Source organism: Erpetoichthys calabaricus, chromosome 1, assembly GCF_900747795.2.
Source record: "Erpetoichthys calabaricus chromosome 1, fErpCal1.3, whole genome shotgun sequence".
Taxonomy (NCBI): Eukaryota; Metazoa; Chordata; class Cladistia; order Polypteriformes; family Polypteridae; genus Erpetoichthys; species Erpetoichthys calabaricus.
Window position 1 is genome coordinate 8,034,758 of NC_041394.2, and position 13,408 is coordinate 8,048,165.

The 13,408-nt window shown below is 42.1% G+C and overlaps 1 protein-coding gene and 1 long non-coding RNA gene across 5 annotated transcripts in view; one reads left to right on the forward strand and one right to left on the reverse strand.

Annotated features, from left to right (window-relative positions):
- The window catches only part of LOC114647026 (leucine-rich repeat and fibronectin type III domain-containing protein 1-like protein), a 636,531-nt gene that overhangs the window by 289,152 nt on the left and 333,971 nt on the right, over nt 1–13,408 (reverse strand). For all 4 annotated transcript variants that reach the window (XR_003715451.2, XR_007936295.1, XM_051934018.1 and 1 more), the window contains exon 3: nt 6,819–8,220. Coding sequence is in view for 2 of the 4 variants with exons in the window: in XM_051934018.1 (XP_051789978.1) it covers nt 6,819–8,220 (1,402 nt within the window). In the remaining 2 variants the exon portion in view is untranslated. The remainder of the gene's footprint in view (nt 1–6,818; nt 8,221–13,408) is intronic.
- Nucleotides 4,015–13,408, forward strand: part of LOC127529768 (uncharacterized) — a 240,181-nt gene continuing 230,787 nt past the window's right edge. The window contains exon 1 of the long non-coding RNA XR_007936373.1: nt 4,015–4,450. This is a non-coding gene — a long non-coding RNA (uncharacterized LOC127529768). The remainder of the gene's footprint in view (nt 4,451–13,408) is intronic.

Below are 13,408 nucleotides of genomic sequence, written 5' to 3' on the forward strand. Positions count from 1 at the left end.
TTGAGGTAAATTGACATAAATATGCTTTAACGTGTCTCTGGTATCGTCTTCTGGTTTGCTTTCAGAATAAACACATCAAAACAATGTTGGTGGGACGGAGTCCAAACTCCAGATATCGTGTTGACATATTATATTGATATTCAAAAGTGTCAAAACGTCAATGATGTGTATTTCAAAACCCTGACGTGCTAACTTAATAATATATGAAGTCGGTGTGAAAAACTTAATAAAGAGATGCACTGAAGATCCCAGAAGCAAACAAAAAATATTTTTTTGTAGACCAGTGATATTTTAAAACTGTTACTAACCCTTCACCATTCTTGGTGTCCTCATGTGACACTTGGTGCCAGATAGTTTGCCTGCCTATGGAAATGTCTATGCATACTCTAGAATAACAATGCCATGCGCTGTATTATTTTCAGAAACACTCTGTTAATGTACTGACAACCAATTGCTGGTCCTTCAATATACTGTTTCTTATGTTGCAGGTAAGGCCTTGTTCTTTTCATTTTCATTGCCAGTTTTCATATTGGGGCGGCACGGTGGCGCAGTGGTATGGCTGCTGCCTTGCAGTTAGGAGACCTGGGTTCGCTTCCCGAGTCCTGCCTGTGTGGAGTTTGCATGTTCTCCCCATGTCTAACTGTACTAACCCCTACTCTCTCTTCTGTTTCTTTTTCCAGTGTCCTTTTGGTGGTGGCACCATCTACTCAAAGCACCGTGATGTTCCAATGTTGATGGATTAAAAGCCAGAAGTCTGCACGACCACCATCATCAAGTCCTTCCATGAGAACCCTAAATACAAAGAGGACGGTTCATTTATGTTAGGTAGAATGCTCAATTTACCAGTCGATCTATGCTCCTACACTCACCTATGGTCATGAGCTATGGGTAGTGACCGAAAGAACGAGATTGCGAATACAAGCGGCTGAAATGAGTTTCCTCTGCAGGGTTCCCTCTTAAAGATAGGGTGAGAAGCTCAGTCATCCGGGAGGCGCTCCTCCGCATCGAGAGGAGTCAGATGAGGTGGCTCGGGCATCTGATCAGGATGCCTCCTGGACGCCTCCCTGGTGAGGTGTTCCGGGCACGTCCAACCAGGAGGAGGCCCCGGGGAAGACCCAGGACATGCTGGAGGGACTATGTCTCCCGGCTGGCCTGGGAACACATCAGGATTCTCCTGGAAGAGGTGGAAGAAGTGGCCGGGGAGAGGGAAGTCTGGGCATCTCTGCTCAAGCTGCTGCCCCTGCGACCCGACCTCGGATAAGCGGAAGAGGATGGATGGATAGGTAGAATGCCCAGAGGGGACTGGGTGGTCTCGTGGCCTGGAACCCTTATTTGTTTCTCCAGCCATCTGGAGTTTTTTTTTTGTTTTTTCTGTCCCCCCCTGGCCATCGGACCTTAATCTTTTTCTATGTTAACTAATGTTGTCTTATTTTAATTTCTTATTTTGTCTTTTATTTTTCTTTTCTTCATTATGTAAAGCACTTTGAGCTACTTTTTGTATGAAAATGTGCTATATAAATAAATGTTGTTGTTGTTATTGTGTCTGCGTGGGGTTCCCTCCGGGTGCTCCGGTTTCCTCCCACAGTCCAAAGACATGCAGATGAGGTGCACTGGCGATTCTAAATTGGTCCTGGTGTGTGCTTGGTGTGTGTGGGTGTGTGCCCTGTGGTGGACTGGCGCCCTGCCCAGGATTTGTTCCTGCCTTGCGCCCTGTGTTGACTCGGAATGGCTCCAGCAGATCCCTGTGTTAGGATATAGAGGATTGGATAATGACTGACTGACTAGTTTTTATATTTTTATGGTTCTGATGGAATTTTTGTTAATACCTTCATGTTTTCTTATTCTTTAAAATGTATGCACAGTCAGGTGCATAAGTATTTGGAAAGTGACAGAATTTTCATAATTTTTTTCTCTGTATGCCACCACAATGGGTTTGAAATAAAGTAATCATTGTGTGACTGCAGCGGTGGGCTGGCACCCTGCCCGGGGTTTGTTTCCTGCCTTGTGCCCTGTGTTGGCTGGGATTGGCTCCAGCAGACCCCCGTGACCCTGGAGTTAGGATATAGCGGGTTGGATAATGGATAGATGGATGGATTATGTGACTGAAGTGTAGACTTTCCGCTTTAATTGAAGAGGTTTAAAAAAATATCGTATGTGCCGTTTACGAATGTAATGATTCAGTCATAAGAATCAAATGAATGAGAACCATGTGACTCATTCCTTGGTAACGATTCAGCCCCACAAATCAAATGAACGAGAGCCGTGCTGCTCAATCACCGGAAATGATTCTGTTCACAGATCAAATGAACAAGATTGGTGTACCTCGTTCTCTGATAGCGATTCAGTTCGTCAATTAAATGAACAAGAATTGTGTCCCTCGTTTTCAGGTAGTGATTCAGTTCATGAATTAAATAAATGACAATTGTTTGATTCATTCACAGGTCACGATTAAGTTCAAACTTGAAAGAATCAGTGAATGACACATGGCGGCTGCAGTCAATGAGTCATAAAAATTGTGAGTTAAACTAAAGTTGAAAGCCAGTTATTTTTAAAAAGAAATAAAGTAATATTTTTATATGGCTTTGTTTTGTGTGCCTAATTTGTTTGAAATAGTTCAAATATATAGAGACTCTTCAGTGACTGAGAATTGTGTGCCTACTTCTCGGGTAAAGATTCCGTTTACAAATCAAATAAATGAGAATTGTGTGCCTCATTCTGAAATAGTGATTTAGTTTAAGGATCAAATGAATGAGAATCATATGCCTCGTTCTTGGGTAATGATTGAATGACACATACCCAGTGCATTCAAAGAGCTGTAAAAAGTGCTGCATATAAGTCAGGTCTTGAAACCCGAAAAATTGATCATAAAATTAGACCCCGTCTTATACGCCCGTTCAAAAATGCGACACTTCATTTTTTTTTTTTTTACATTTTCTTGCCTCCTTCACTCTCACATCAGTTTCTCAGGCACATCGAATTTTGTTGCAGCAGCACAGTAACCGATTTCTTTTGCCACTTCAACGACTTTTAATTTAAAACAAGCTTCATATTTTCTTCTGATCGAACGCTCCATCATAGATAAAGGATGTTCTTATGATAAAGGTGTATGAGGGTGTGAGATACAAAAAACACAAATCAGTGCAAACGTCTCTTTGGAATAGTTTGGGTATTACCGTGTGGTCACGTTGGCAAAATACATAGAAAATAAAGGTTGTGTGCTCCATGGTTACTCTCTCAGGTGAGTGTTATCCATTCATCCATTTTCCAACCTGCTGAATCCAAACACAGGGTCACGGGGGTCTGCTGGAGCCAATCCCAGCCAACACAGGGCACAAGGCAGGAACCAATCCCGGGCAGGGTGCCAACCCACTGCAGCAGGTGAGTGTTAGCATATCATAATTCCTTGGAGCAATTCAATTTATTAAAACCGACATTGTAAAATACCAGAAATTATACAGTAAAATCAAGCCCCGACTAATCCATGGTAGAATTTATCCACGGTATGTGCTAAAGCTGAAAGCAGGTAACTGTTAAAATTTAGAATCATATTTTTATACGGTTCTGTTTTGTATGATTTACTTGTTTCGAAGCACAAAGAACAACAACAAAGCACCTTAGAGAATCACAAGTGAACAAGAATTATTAACCTCCTCCTCGGGTAATGATTCAGTTCATGAATCAAATGAAAATCACGTGCCTCTGTCTTGCGTAGTAATTCAGTTCGCGAAGCCCACGAACAAGAGTCACATGACTCGTCCTCGAGTAACGATTCATTTTAAACTCAAAAGAATCAGTGGATGACGGTAGTCCGGTGCCGTCAATGAGCCGTTAAAAGTAAAGTTGAAAGTAAGTAATCGCTACAAATTTTAAAAAGAAGTATTTGGTAAGGTTCGATTTTGTGTGACTAATTTGTTAAATGTACAAAATGGGAAATGAGCATATTATTTTAATATTATGTTTATATATCGTTTTCAAATAAATTTTACAAAACAAATGGGTTGGCATCCTGCCCAGGATTGTTTCCTGCCTTGTGCCCTGTGTTGGCTGGGATTGGCTCCAGCAGACCCCCGTGACCCTGTGTTCGGATTCAGCGGGTTAGAAAATAGATGGATGGATGGAAATAATGCATAAATTCAAACACAAATGTTATTGTATCGCACTTCTATGATGAATAAGCGACTCATCAGTGAGAGAGTTCTTGTCTACCAGTAACGTTTCAGTTCAAACTTGAAAGAAGAATCACAATTGAAGTTAACGAGAATCATGAATCATGTGCTGCTTTGCAGTAAGGAGATTGTGGGTTCACTTCCTGGGTCCTCCCTGAGTGGAAAAGCACTATATAAATGTAAGAAGTATTGTTATTTAGAGAGTGCAGGCAGGATGGAGTGGGTGGAGAAGAGTGTCAGGAGTGATTTGTGACAGACAGGTATCAGCAAGAGTGAAAGGGAAGGTCTACAGGACGGTAGTGAGACCAGTTGTGTTATATGGGCTGGAGACGGTGGCACAGGAGACAGAGCTGGAGGTGGCAGAGTTAAAGATGCTAAGATTTGCATTTGACAAGGATGGACAGGATTAGAAATGAGGACATTAGAGGCTCAGCTCAAGTGGGACAGTTGAGAGACAAAGTCAGAGAGGCGAGATTGCATTGGTTTGGACATGTGCAGGGGAGAGATGAGGGGTATATCGGGAGAAGGGTGCTAAGGATAGAGCTGCAAGGCAAAAGGAAAAGAGAAAGGCCTAAGTCAGCAGTTCTCAATCTGTGGGGCGCGTAACAAAAAAGGGGGCGTGAATGTTGCCATATGTGGCGTAATTTTGCTATTCGTAGGGAAATTTTAAACTTTTCAATTTTAATTTTAAGCGGTGTATCAGCAGCAAAAAATATAGGAATACATTTTATTAGGGTTTCAAAAAAACGTTAGGGGGGGCGCAATTAAAACCATTATGAAAACTCGGGTCACAAATACTTAAAGGTTGAATAACGCTGCCCTAAGTGAAGGTTTATAGATGTGGTGAGAGAAGACATGCAGGTGATGGGTGTGACAGATCAAGATGTAGAGGACAGAAAGAGATGGAAAAAGATGATCCGCTGTGGCGACCCCTAATGGGAGCAGCTGAAAGAAGAAGGAGAAGATTATTATGTGGGTGGCTAACGACATCACCTGTGTGCTGCTGCACTCCTGTTAACCTCCACTGAATTGATGTGTTTGAGCCGAGGAATCCATTCGTATGACTCACTAAGAGTTGTTCAAAAACAAAAAAAATTAGCCAATCGTCCATCGCTATAGCTTTCAGTGGGTGGAACCCCAAGAGGCGGGGCCACCATTACATTACTGCTGAGGGACCGCCCTCTGCCTGTATATTTCAGGCTGGAAAGTTAGTCGTTTGTTGAAGTTGGTAAAATGTTTTAGTAAGTATAGAACTGGATTTTCTGGTTTATGAATTTTGGAGATTGGTCTTTTTGATTTGCATGTTGGATTTTAGACTTGCAATTTTGAGATTTTTTATTATTTTTGTTATCAAATCCATGTTTTATCTTTGTGGGTCTTGTTCTTCCGGACGGTTTACTTTTTTTCCCCCCTCCCCTGACGACCATTTCATTAGTTCTGGAATATTTATGAATATTACTAAACTGTTTAATCCCCTTGGGAATAATAAAGTATCTATCTATCTATCTATCTATCTATCTATCTATCTATCTATCTATCTATCTATCTATCTATCTATCTATCTATCTATCTATCTATCTATCTATCTATCTATCTATCTATCTATCTATCTATCTATCTATCTATCTATCTGCCAATCACTGCCAGGAGCTTCCCTGTCACCCTATAAATCCCGAGGGTCTCCCACAATTGTGAATGCGCTCCCTGAGTTTGTCGAGTTCTTGTGTTCTTTTAGCTGTGCCTTATGCTTCTGGATTTTTTAACCTGTGCTTTGTTTTTCAACAGCTCTCTTTGGATTCTGTTTTGAAACTTTGTTTGCTTTGGATTGCCTTGTTTGGCTCAAAAGAGTGTCTGTGTACTTGGAATACTACTTTGTGAAGAATAAATCTTTAATTATATAAAGATTCTGTGAGGGCCATTTTCTATCTATCTATCTATCTATCTATCTATCTATCTATCTATCTATCTATCTATCTATCTATCTATCTATCTATCTATCTATCTATCTATCTATCTATCTATCTATCTATCTATCTAATCCTCAGCCCCATTCTGGGCCTGTACAAGCCAGGAAGCCTGCTGTTTGAGTTTTGGGTCAGGCTGCCTGGGGTGAAGCTTATCTTTAGGTTACAAACCCAGGGAGTGCTACACTATTGATTCCTATTCAGTACTTGTTTATATGTTCGAATTTTCGTTTCAAGTGATGTCATCATGTTGCTATTTTGTGAATTTCTGTTTTATGGGTGCTGCCATTATTTTGAGATGCAAGAAATGCGCACACAGCACTACCCCGTGGTGTCATTTGCACATTAAGCTCAGGCTGGGCACATTAAGCTATGTTTGAACTTTAAAATAAAAAGGAAAGACATTGTGAAACATTGGTTTTGCAATACATTAATTACGAAGGAAATGCTTTTGATGCTGATATTTTTGTTTCATGACTTTGTTTTCCTGTTGCGATTAGAACAATTACTTTCATCTAGCATCTTTTGTATCGACATTTTGCTTGCATCTTTGACAACTCGTAAGCATTTTCTCTCCAAAATTGTGATAATCGACCTCTGCCAATCACTCCACAATCTTTAAAAACAGGCGTTTCCATCCAATTTTGCAGCAATTAATAGAACCAAGCCATAATTTAGAGTTCCTTACCTGTACACAAGGGTGTCGTCTGTTGAGCTGTTGTACTGAACCTGGTACATTCGAATCCCTGGAATATGCCTCTGGACCGGCCACTTAACCAGAGCCGAGTTTGTTGTGAGTTCAACCAAAATCACCTTCCTGTCCGGTGTAGATTTAGTATCATTGGTAGATGGAGAAGTAGATTTAGCTGAAGTGAGAATATCCGAAGGTCCAGGTTCTGGCTCCCGAACCCGACTCGTGCTGTTGGCAAGATGGGGTAGAGGATTCACTACAAGCTCTACAGGAGCCGTTGATTCCCCGGCAGCATTAGATGCAATGCAAGTAAAAACTCCAGTATCCTTTACGGTAGCAATGTTAATTTCTAAACTCCCATTGTCAAAGGAAACAGTCCTGGAGGTATTGGATATCAGTTTCCCCTCTGGAGAAACCCAGTGGATGGATGGATCGGGATCTCCATTAGCTTTACACTTGAGACTGATTGACTGGCCTTCCATTACAAATGTCTTGGGGGATTTCCTTGTGATAACAGGAGGATCACAAATGAACTCCTCTTCCGGGATAGTCCAGAAGTATTTCGCCGTTAGATCGGGGGGAGAGGCACAGGTTTCCAAGTCATCCTCCCTAGTCAGTCTTCGGAGCCACAGCAGCTCACAATTGCAGTGTAAAGGATTCCCACCAAAGCTGAGAACCAGAGAGGTTAAGGGTGATCCCTTGGATTTGGCATAGACAGGAATTCTCAGAAAAAGGGGGTCCGGAGGAATTTTTTTTAGTTTGTTTGAGGTCATATCCAATCGTGCAAGCTTGTGGAGATTTGAGAAAATCCCTTCGGGAACAAAATCGATTAAGTTGTGATCCATATTTAACGTATTGACATTTGTCAGGCGTCCAATCGTGTCCCAAGGGATGTTGACTAAGTTATTGTAGGAAAGATCCAAATCTTCTAAAGTGCCTAGAAAGTCGTCAAAAGAATTGGGAGAGATTTCATGCAGCTGGTTGTTGCTGAGAATCAGGTGTCTCAGATTCGTCAGACCTCGGAAGTGGTCATCCCCAACAACTGTCAGTCGATTACTGTCCAAGTGGAGGGCCCGCAGCCCCTTTAAGTCAGCAAAGGTATAAGGCATTATCTGGCTTATTGTGTTCCTGGACAGAGTTAGGTGTAAGAGGCTGGTCATGTTGGCAAAATCCTTCCTCCGCACCACAGTAATGAAATTGTCTGTTAACCGGAGTTCTACAGTTCTTCGGTCAATAACTGTTGGTACAAACAACAGACCTGTCTTGGCACACAGGATGGCAAAGGAGGGTGAAAGGGTCTGGCACATGCACCGTTTAGGACACACCTGTGCCTTTATTGAGGTGCTAAGCATCAGAAGGTAAAATATAAGCCTCTCCATGGTCCGGCTGTGACCTGAAACTTAAAAACAAGAAGAAATATCAAATAAAGGCGAATATGCATTATAGTAAATCTAGTAAGAGCATGCATGTTACCCTTTGTAAATTCTTTAATATTAGGGCACTGGTTTATGTACTGTATAGGTCAACACATCTGCAGTGTAAACTTGCATCATCCTTTTTTGATGGAAGTTTTTTACAAGTATAAAATCAAAATTTAAAATCCTTTACATACTGTAAGCGTAAAATGGAACAATCATATTTTAAATTTGTTACTGCATATGCATATTGTTATGATATATGTTACTGGAGACTAAGACAGAGAAAGGTGCGGCACTTAAGTCTAAAACAGCAAAGACTGTGATGAGTGATAGTGTGTTTCTCTGATCAGGATATATATATTTTTTTATTTAATAATTTTATTTTAAGAAAGTAACATAGCATGAAATCAAGCAAAGAAATTTGTAGAAATTATAGAATAAATGTATTTATTTATTTATTTATAAAGCACTTAAACAACATCAAGGCTGACCAAAATGCTGTACAATAAGATAGATAGATAGATAGATAGATAGATAGATAGATAGATAGATAGATAGATAGATAGATAGATAGATAGATAGATAGATAGATAGATAGATAGATAGATAGATAGATAGATAGATAGATAGATAGATAGATAGATAGATAGATAGATAGATAGATAGATAGATACTTTATTAATCCCAAGGGGAAATTCACATACTCCAGCAGCAGCATACTGATAAAGAACAATATTAAATTAAAGAGTGATAATAATGCAGGTATAACAGACAATAACTTTGTATAATGTTAACGTTTACCCCCCAGGTGGAATTGAAGAGTCACATAGTGTGGCGGAGGAACGATCTCCTCAGTCTGTCAGTGGAGCAGGACGGTGACAGCAGTCTGTCGCTGAAGCTGCTCCTCTGTCTGGAGATGATCCTGTTCAGTAGATACAGTGGATTCTCCATGATTGACAGGAGTCTGCTCAGCGCCCGTCGCTCTGCCACGGATGTCAAACTGTCCAGCTCCGTGCCTACAATAGAGCCTGCCTTCCTCACCAGTTGTCCAGGCGTGAGGCGTCCTTCTTCTTTATGCTGCCTCCCCAGCACACCACCGCGTAGAAGAGGGCACTCGCCACAACCGTCTGATAGAACACCTGTAGCATCTTATTGCAGATGTTGAAGGACGTCAGCCTTCTAAGGAAGTACAGTCGGCTCTGTCCTCTCTTGCACAGAGCACCAGTATTGGCAGTCCAGTCCAATTTATCATCCAGCTGCACTCCCAGGTACTTATAGGTCTGCACCCTCTGCACACAGTCACCACTGATGATCATGGGGTCCATGAAGAGCCTGGGTCTCCTAAAATCCACCACCAGTTCCTTGGTTTTGCTGGTGTTCAGGTGTAGGTGGTTTGAGTCACACCATTTAACAAAGTACTTGATTAGGTTCCTATAGTTATCCTCCTGCCCACTCCTGATGCAGCCCACGATAGCAGTGTCGTCAGCGAACTTTTGCACGTGGCAGGACTCCGAGTTGTATTGGAAGTCCGATGTATATAGGCTGAACAGGACCGGAGAAAGTGCAGTCCCCTGCAGCGATCCTGTGCTGCTGACCACGATGTCAGACCTGTAGTTCCTGAGATGCATACTGAGGTCTGTTTTCATACCACCAGGTATGAATCTACTCCCATCTCTGTCAGCTTGTCTCTAAAGAGCAGAGGTTGGATGGTGTTGAAGGCGCTAGAGAAGTCCAGAAACATAATTCTTACAGCACCACTGCCTCTGGCCAAGTGAGAGAGGGATCGGTGCAACATATAGATGATGGCATCCTCTGCTCCCACCTTCTCCTGATATGCAAACTGCAGAGGGTCGAGGACGTGTTGAACCTGTGGCATCAGGTGGTGAAGAAGCAGCCGCACCATGGTCTTCATCACATGTGACGTCAGAGCGACAGGCCGGAAGTCATTCAGCTCACTAGGACGTGATACCTTTGGGACTGGGGTGATACAAGATGTTTTCCAAAGCCTCGGGACTCTCCCCTGTTCCAGGCTCAGGTTGAAGATGCGCTGTAGAGGACTCCCCAGCTCTAACGCAAAGGCTTTCAGCAGTCGTGGCGATACTCCATCTGGACCCACTGCTTTGCTGGCATGAAATCTCTTCAGCTCTTTGCTCACTTGCGCTGCTGTAATTATGGGTCGGGGGAAACTCTCTCCTATGCTGGTATCAGCAGAAGGATGGGTGGAGGGTGCAGTACTCTGAGGTGAGAGTGGGTTAGGGTGGTCAAACCTGTTAAAAAAGTTGTTCATCTGGCTTGCTCTCTTCACGTCTCTCTCGATGGTGGCACCCCGTTTCGAGCTGCAGCCAGTGATGATCTTCATCCCATCCCATCCTTCCTTCATGCTGTTATTCTGCAACTTCTGCTCCAGCTTTCTCCTGTACTGATCCTTTGCCCTGAGCTGGACTTGGAGTTCCTTCTGCACGCGCTTGAGCTCTTGCTGATCACTGCCTTTAAAAGCCCCTTTCTTCTGTTTCAAAAGGCCCTTGATGTCACTTGTAATCCATGGCTTGTTAGCATAGCAACGTACTGTTCTTACTGGAACTACAATGTCCATACAGAAGTTGATGTAGTCAGTAGTGTAGTCAACAACCTCCTCAATGTTCTCAGTATGTGACCCCTGCAGGATATCCCAGTCTGTAGTTCTAGTCTCTCAGACCCTGCTCTGCCTCAGGGGACCACTTCCTGAATGAGCGTGTGGTTGTAGGTAGGACCATCACTCTTGGTTTGTAGTGAGGCTGAAGCAGAACCAGGTTATGATCTGCTTTCCCAAGCGCAGGCAGCGGGGGGACACTGTATGCATTCTTAACGTTTGCATACAGTAGGTCAATAGTCTTATTTCCCCAGGTGTTACCATCCACATACTGGGAGAAAGCAGGTAATGTTTTGTCCAGCATCACATGGTTAAAGTCTCCAGCGATTAGCACAAGTGCCCAACATATAAGACACACAATAACCAAAAGGGTAAAAGAAACAGAAACACATAAGAGCTGAAGAAATTCATAATAAAAAGTACACATAGTCAACATCTCACACTGGGTCAAAGGACAGGGAGTAAAAGTGTGTTTTTAAATAAGATTTAAAGACAACAAGTGAAGGAGCCTGCCTAATGTGCAATGGCAAATCATTCCAGAGTTTTGGAACTCTAAGTTTACATCGTGTCTTAGGAACAAGTAAAAACCTCTGGTCTGCTGATCTGAGAGAGTGAGACGGTAGATATGGGTGCAGCAGTTCCGACAGATAAAATGGAGCACAACCATTAAAGGATTTAAAAACAAATACATGGATCTCTCCTGGGTCCACTGCTCTTTTCAATGTCGGGGCATAACATGAACTACCACAGCTATGCTGACGACACACAACTGTATTTATCAATAGCGCCTGATGACCCAGACTCTCTTGATTCACTGACCCCAATGTCTTACTTGTGTTTCTGAATGGATGAGTAGTGATTTTCTCAAACTAAATAAGGAGAAAACAGAAATTTAAGTGATTGGCAAAAATGGATATAATGAGGATATTAGAAACAAACTTGATCCATTAGGCTTAAAAGTCAAGACAGAGGTAAAGAATTTAGGGGTAACTATTGACTATTGACTCACACCTGAATTTTAAATCACATATTAATCAGATTACTAGGACAGAATTTTTTCACTTAAGAAATATAGACCTCTTATAACATTGCAAGATGCTGAGAAATGAGTTCACGCTTTTGTTTTTAGTTGACTAGATTACTGTAACGCACTCCTCTCAGGACCACCCAAAAAAGACATCAATAGACTGCAACGAGTGCAGAATGCAGTTGCAAGAATCTTAACTAGGAAAAGAAAATCCGAGCACATCACCCCAGTCCTGATGTCACTACACTGGTTACCTATGCCATTTAGAATTGACTTTAAAATACTGCTTATGGTTTACAAAGCCTAAAGTAATCTCACTCAGTCCTATATTTCAGAATGTCTCTCACCTTACACTCCAAATCGTAACCTTAGATCATCAAATGAGGGTCTGCTTAGAATTCCAAGAGCTAAACTTAAAAGAAGTGGTGAGGCGGCCTTCTGCTGTTATGCACCTAAAATCTGGAATAGCTCACCGATAGAAATTCACAAGTCTAATAAAGTGGAGCACTTTAAAACACTGCTGAAAACTCATTATTGTAACATGGTTTTCTCGTAGCTCATTTTAGTGTAACCCTGATATTCTGTATATGCATTGAATGATCATTTTCCATACTAACCCCTACTTTCTCTGCTGTTCTTTTTCCGTTTTTTTTGTGATGCTGATCTCCACCCTCATGACTCGATCAAAGCACGGTGCAGTCACTACATTGATGGATTAAAGGCTAGAAGTCCACATGACCGTCATCATCAAGTTCTTCCATGTGAACCCTGAAAACCCTGAGTACCGATTGAGATCATTGATGTTAGGTAGAATGCCTAGAGGGGGCTGGGTGGTCTCGTGGCATTGGAGCCCCTTCAGATTTTGTTTTTTTTTTCTCCAGCAGTCTGGAGGCTTTTTTTTTTTTTCCTGTCCTCCCTGGCCATCGGACCTGACTTTTATTCTATGTTAACCCTTAAACTTCCACATACTTGGAGGATGATGCACCCCTGGATGCCAAATACTTTTTTGCTGCACTTTTTAATGAAACATCACAATTCAGCAAGAAAATGTCAAATTTTAATGGAACACATATTGTTTTCATGCACAGATCATCACAATTACTGAAACACTGCCAACTGTAAAAAAAAAACTACTGCAACAATCTATTATTATGTGTACAAAGTGCAACTGATGCCATCGATGAAATTCAGTAAATCACTGAGCCAACTGCCTCTGAACTGGCTGCACACAAACACACAGGGGCCAACGCTGACACTTGCAGGCCAGTCTAGTGCAGCGGCTGAATCCCAGGGACAGTGATGCTGAGTCACTAGGTGGCGCCAGTGGGCATGAGCTGGCTGCTCAACGAATGTACGACATGGACTGATCAGCTCCAGCGTGTTGGGAAATTGCACTGGGAAGCGACTATTGCCGGTTGTGGCATTCAACGAATGTACTTTGCTGAATATACTGGGCTACAGCGTACTGGCAAATTGCATTGGGAACCAAGTAGAGCCGGTTCTGGTGGTTTAA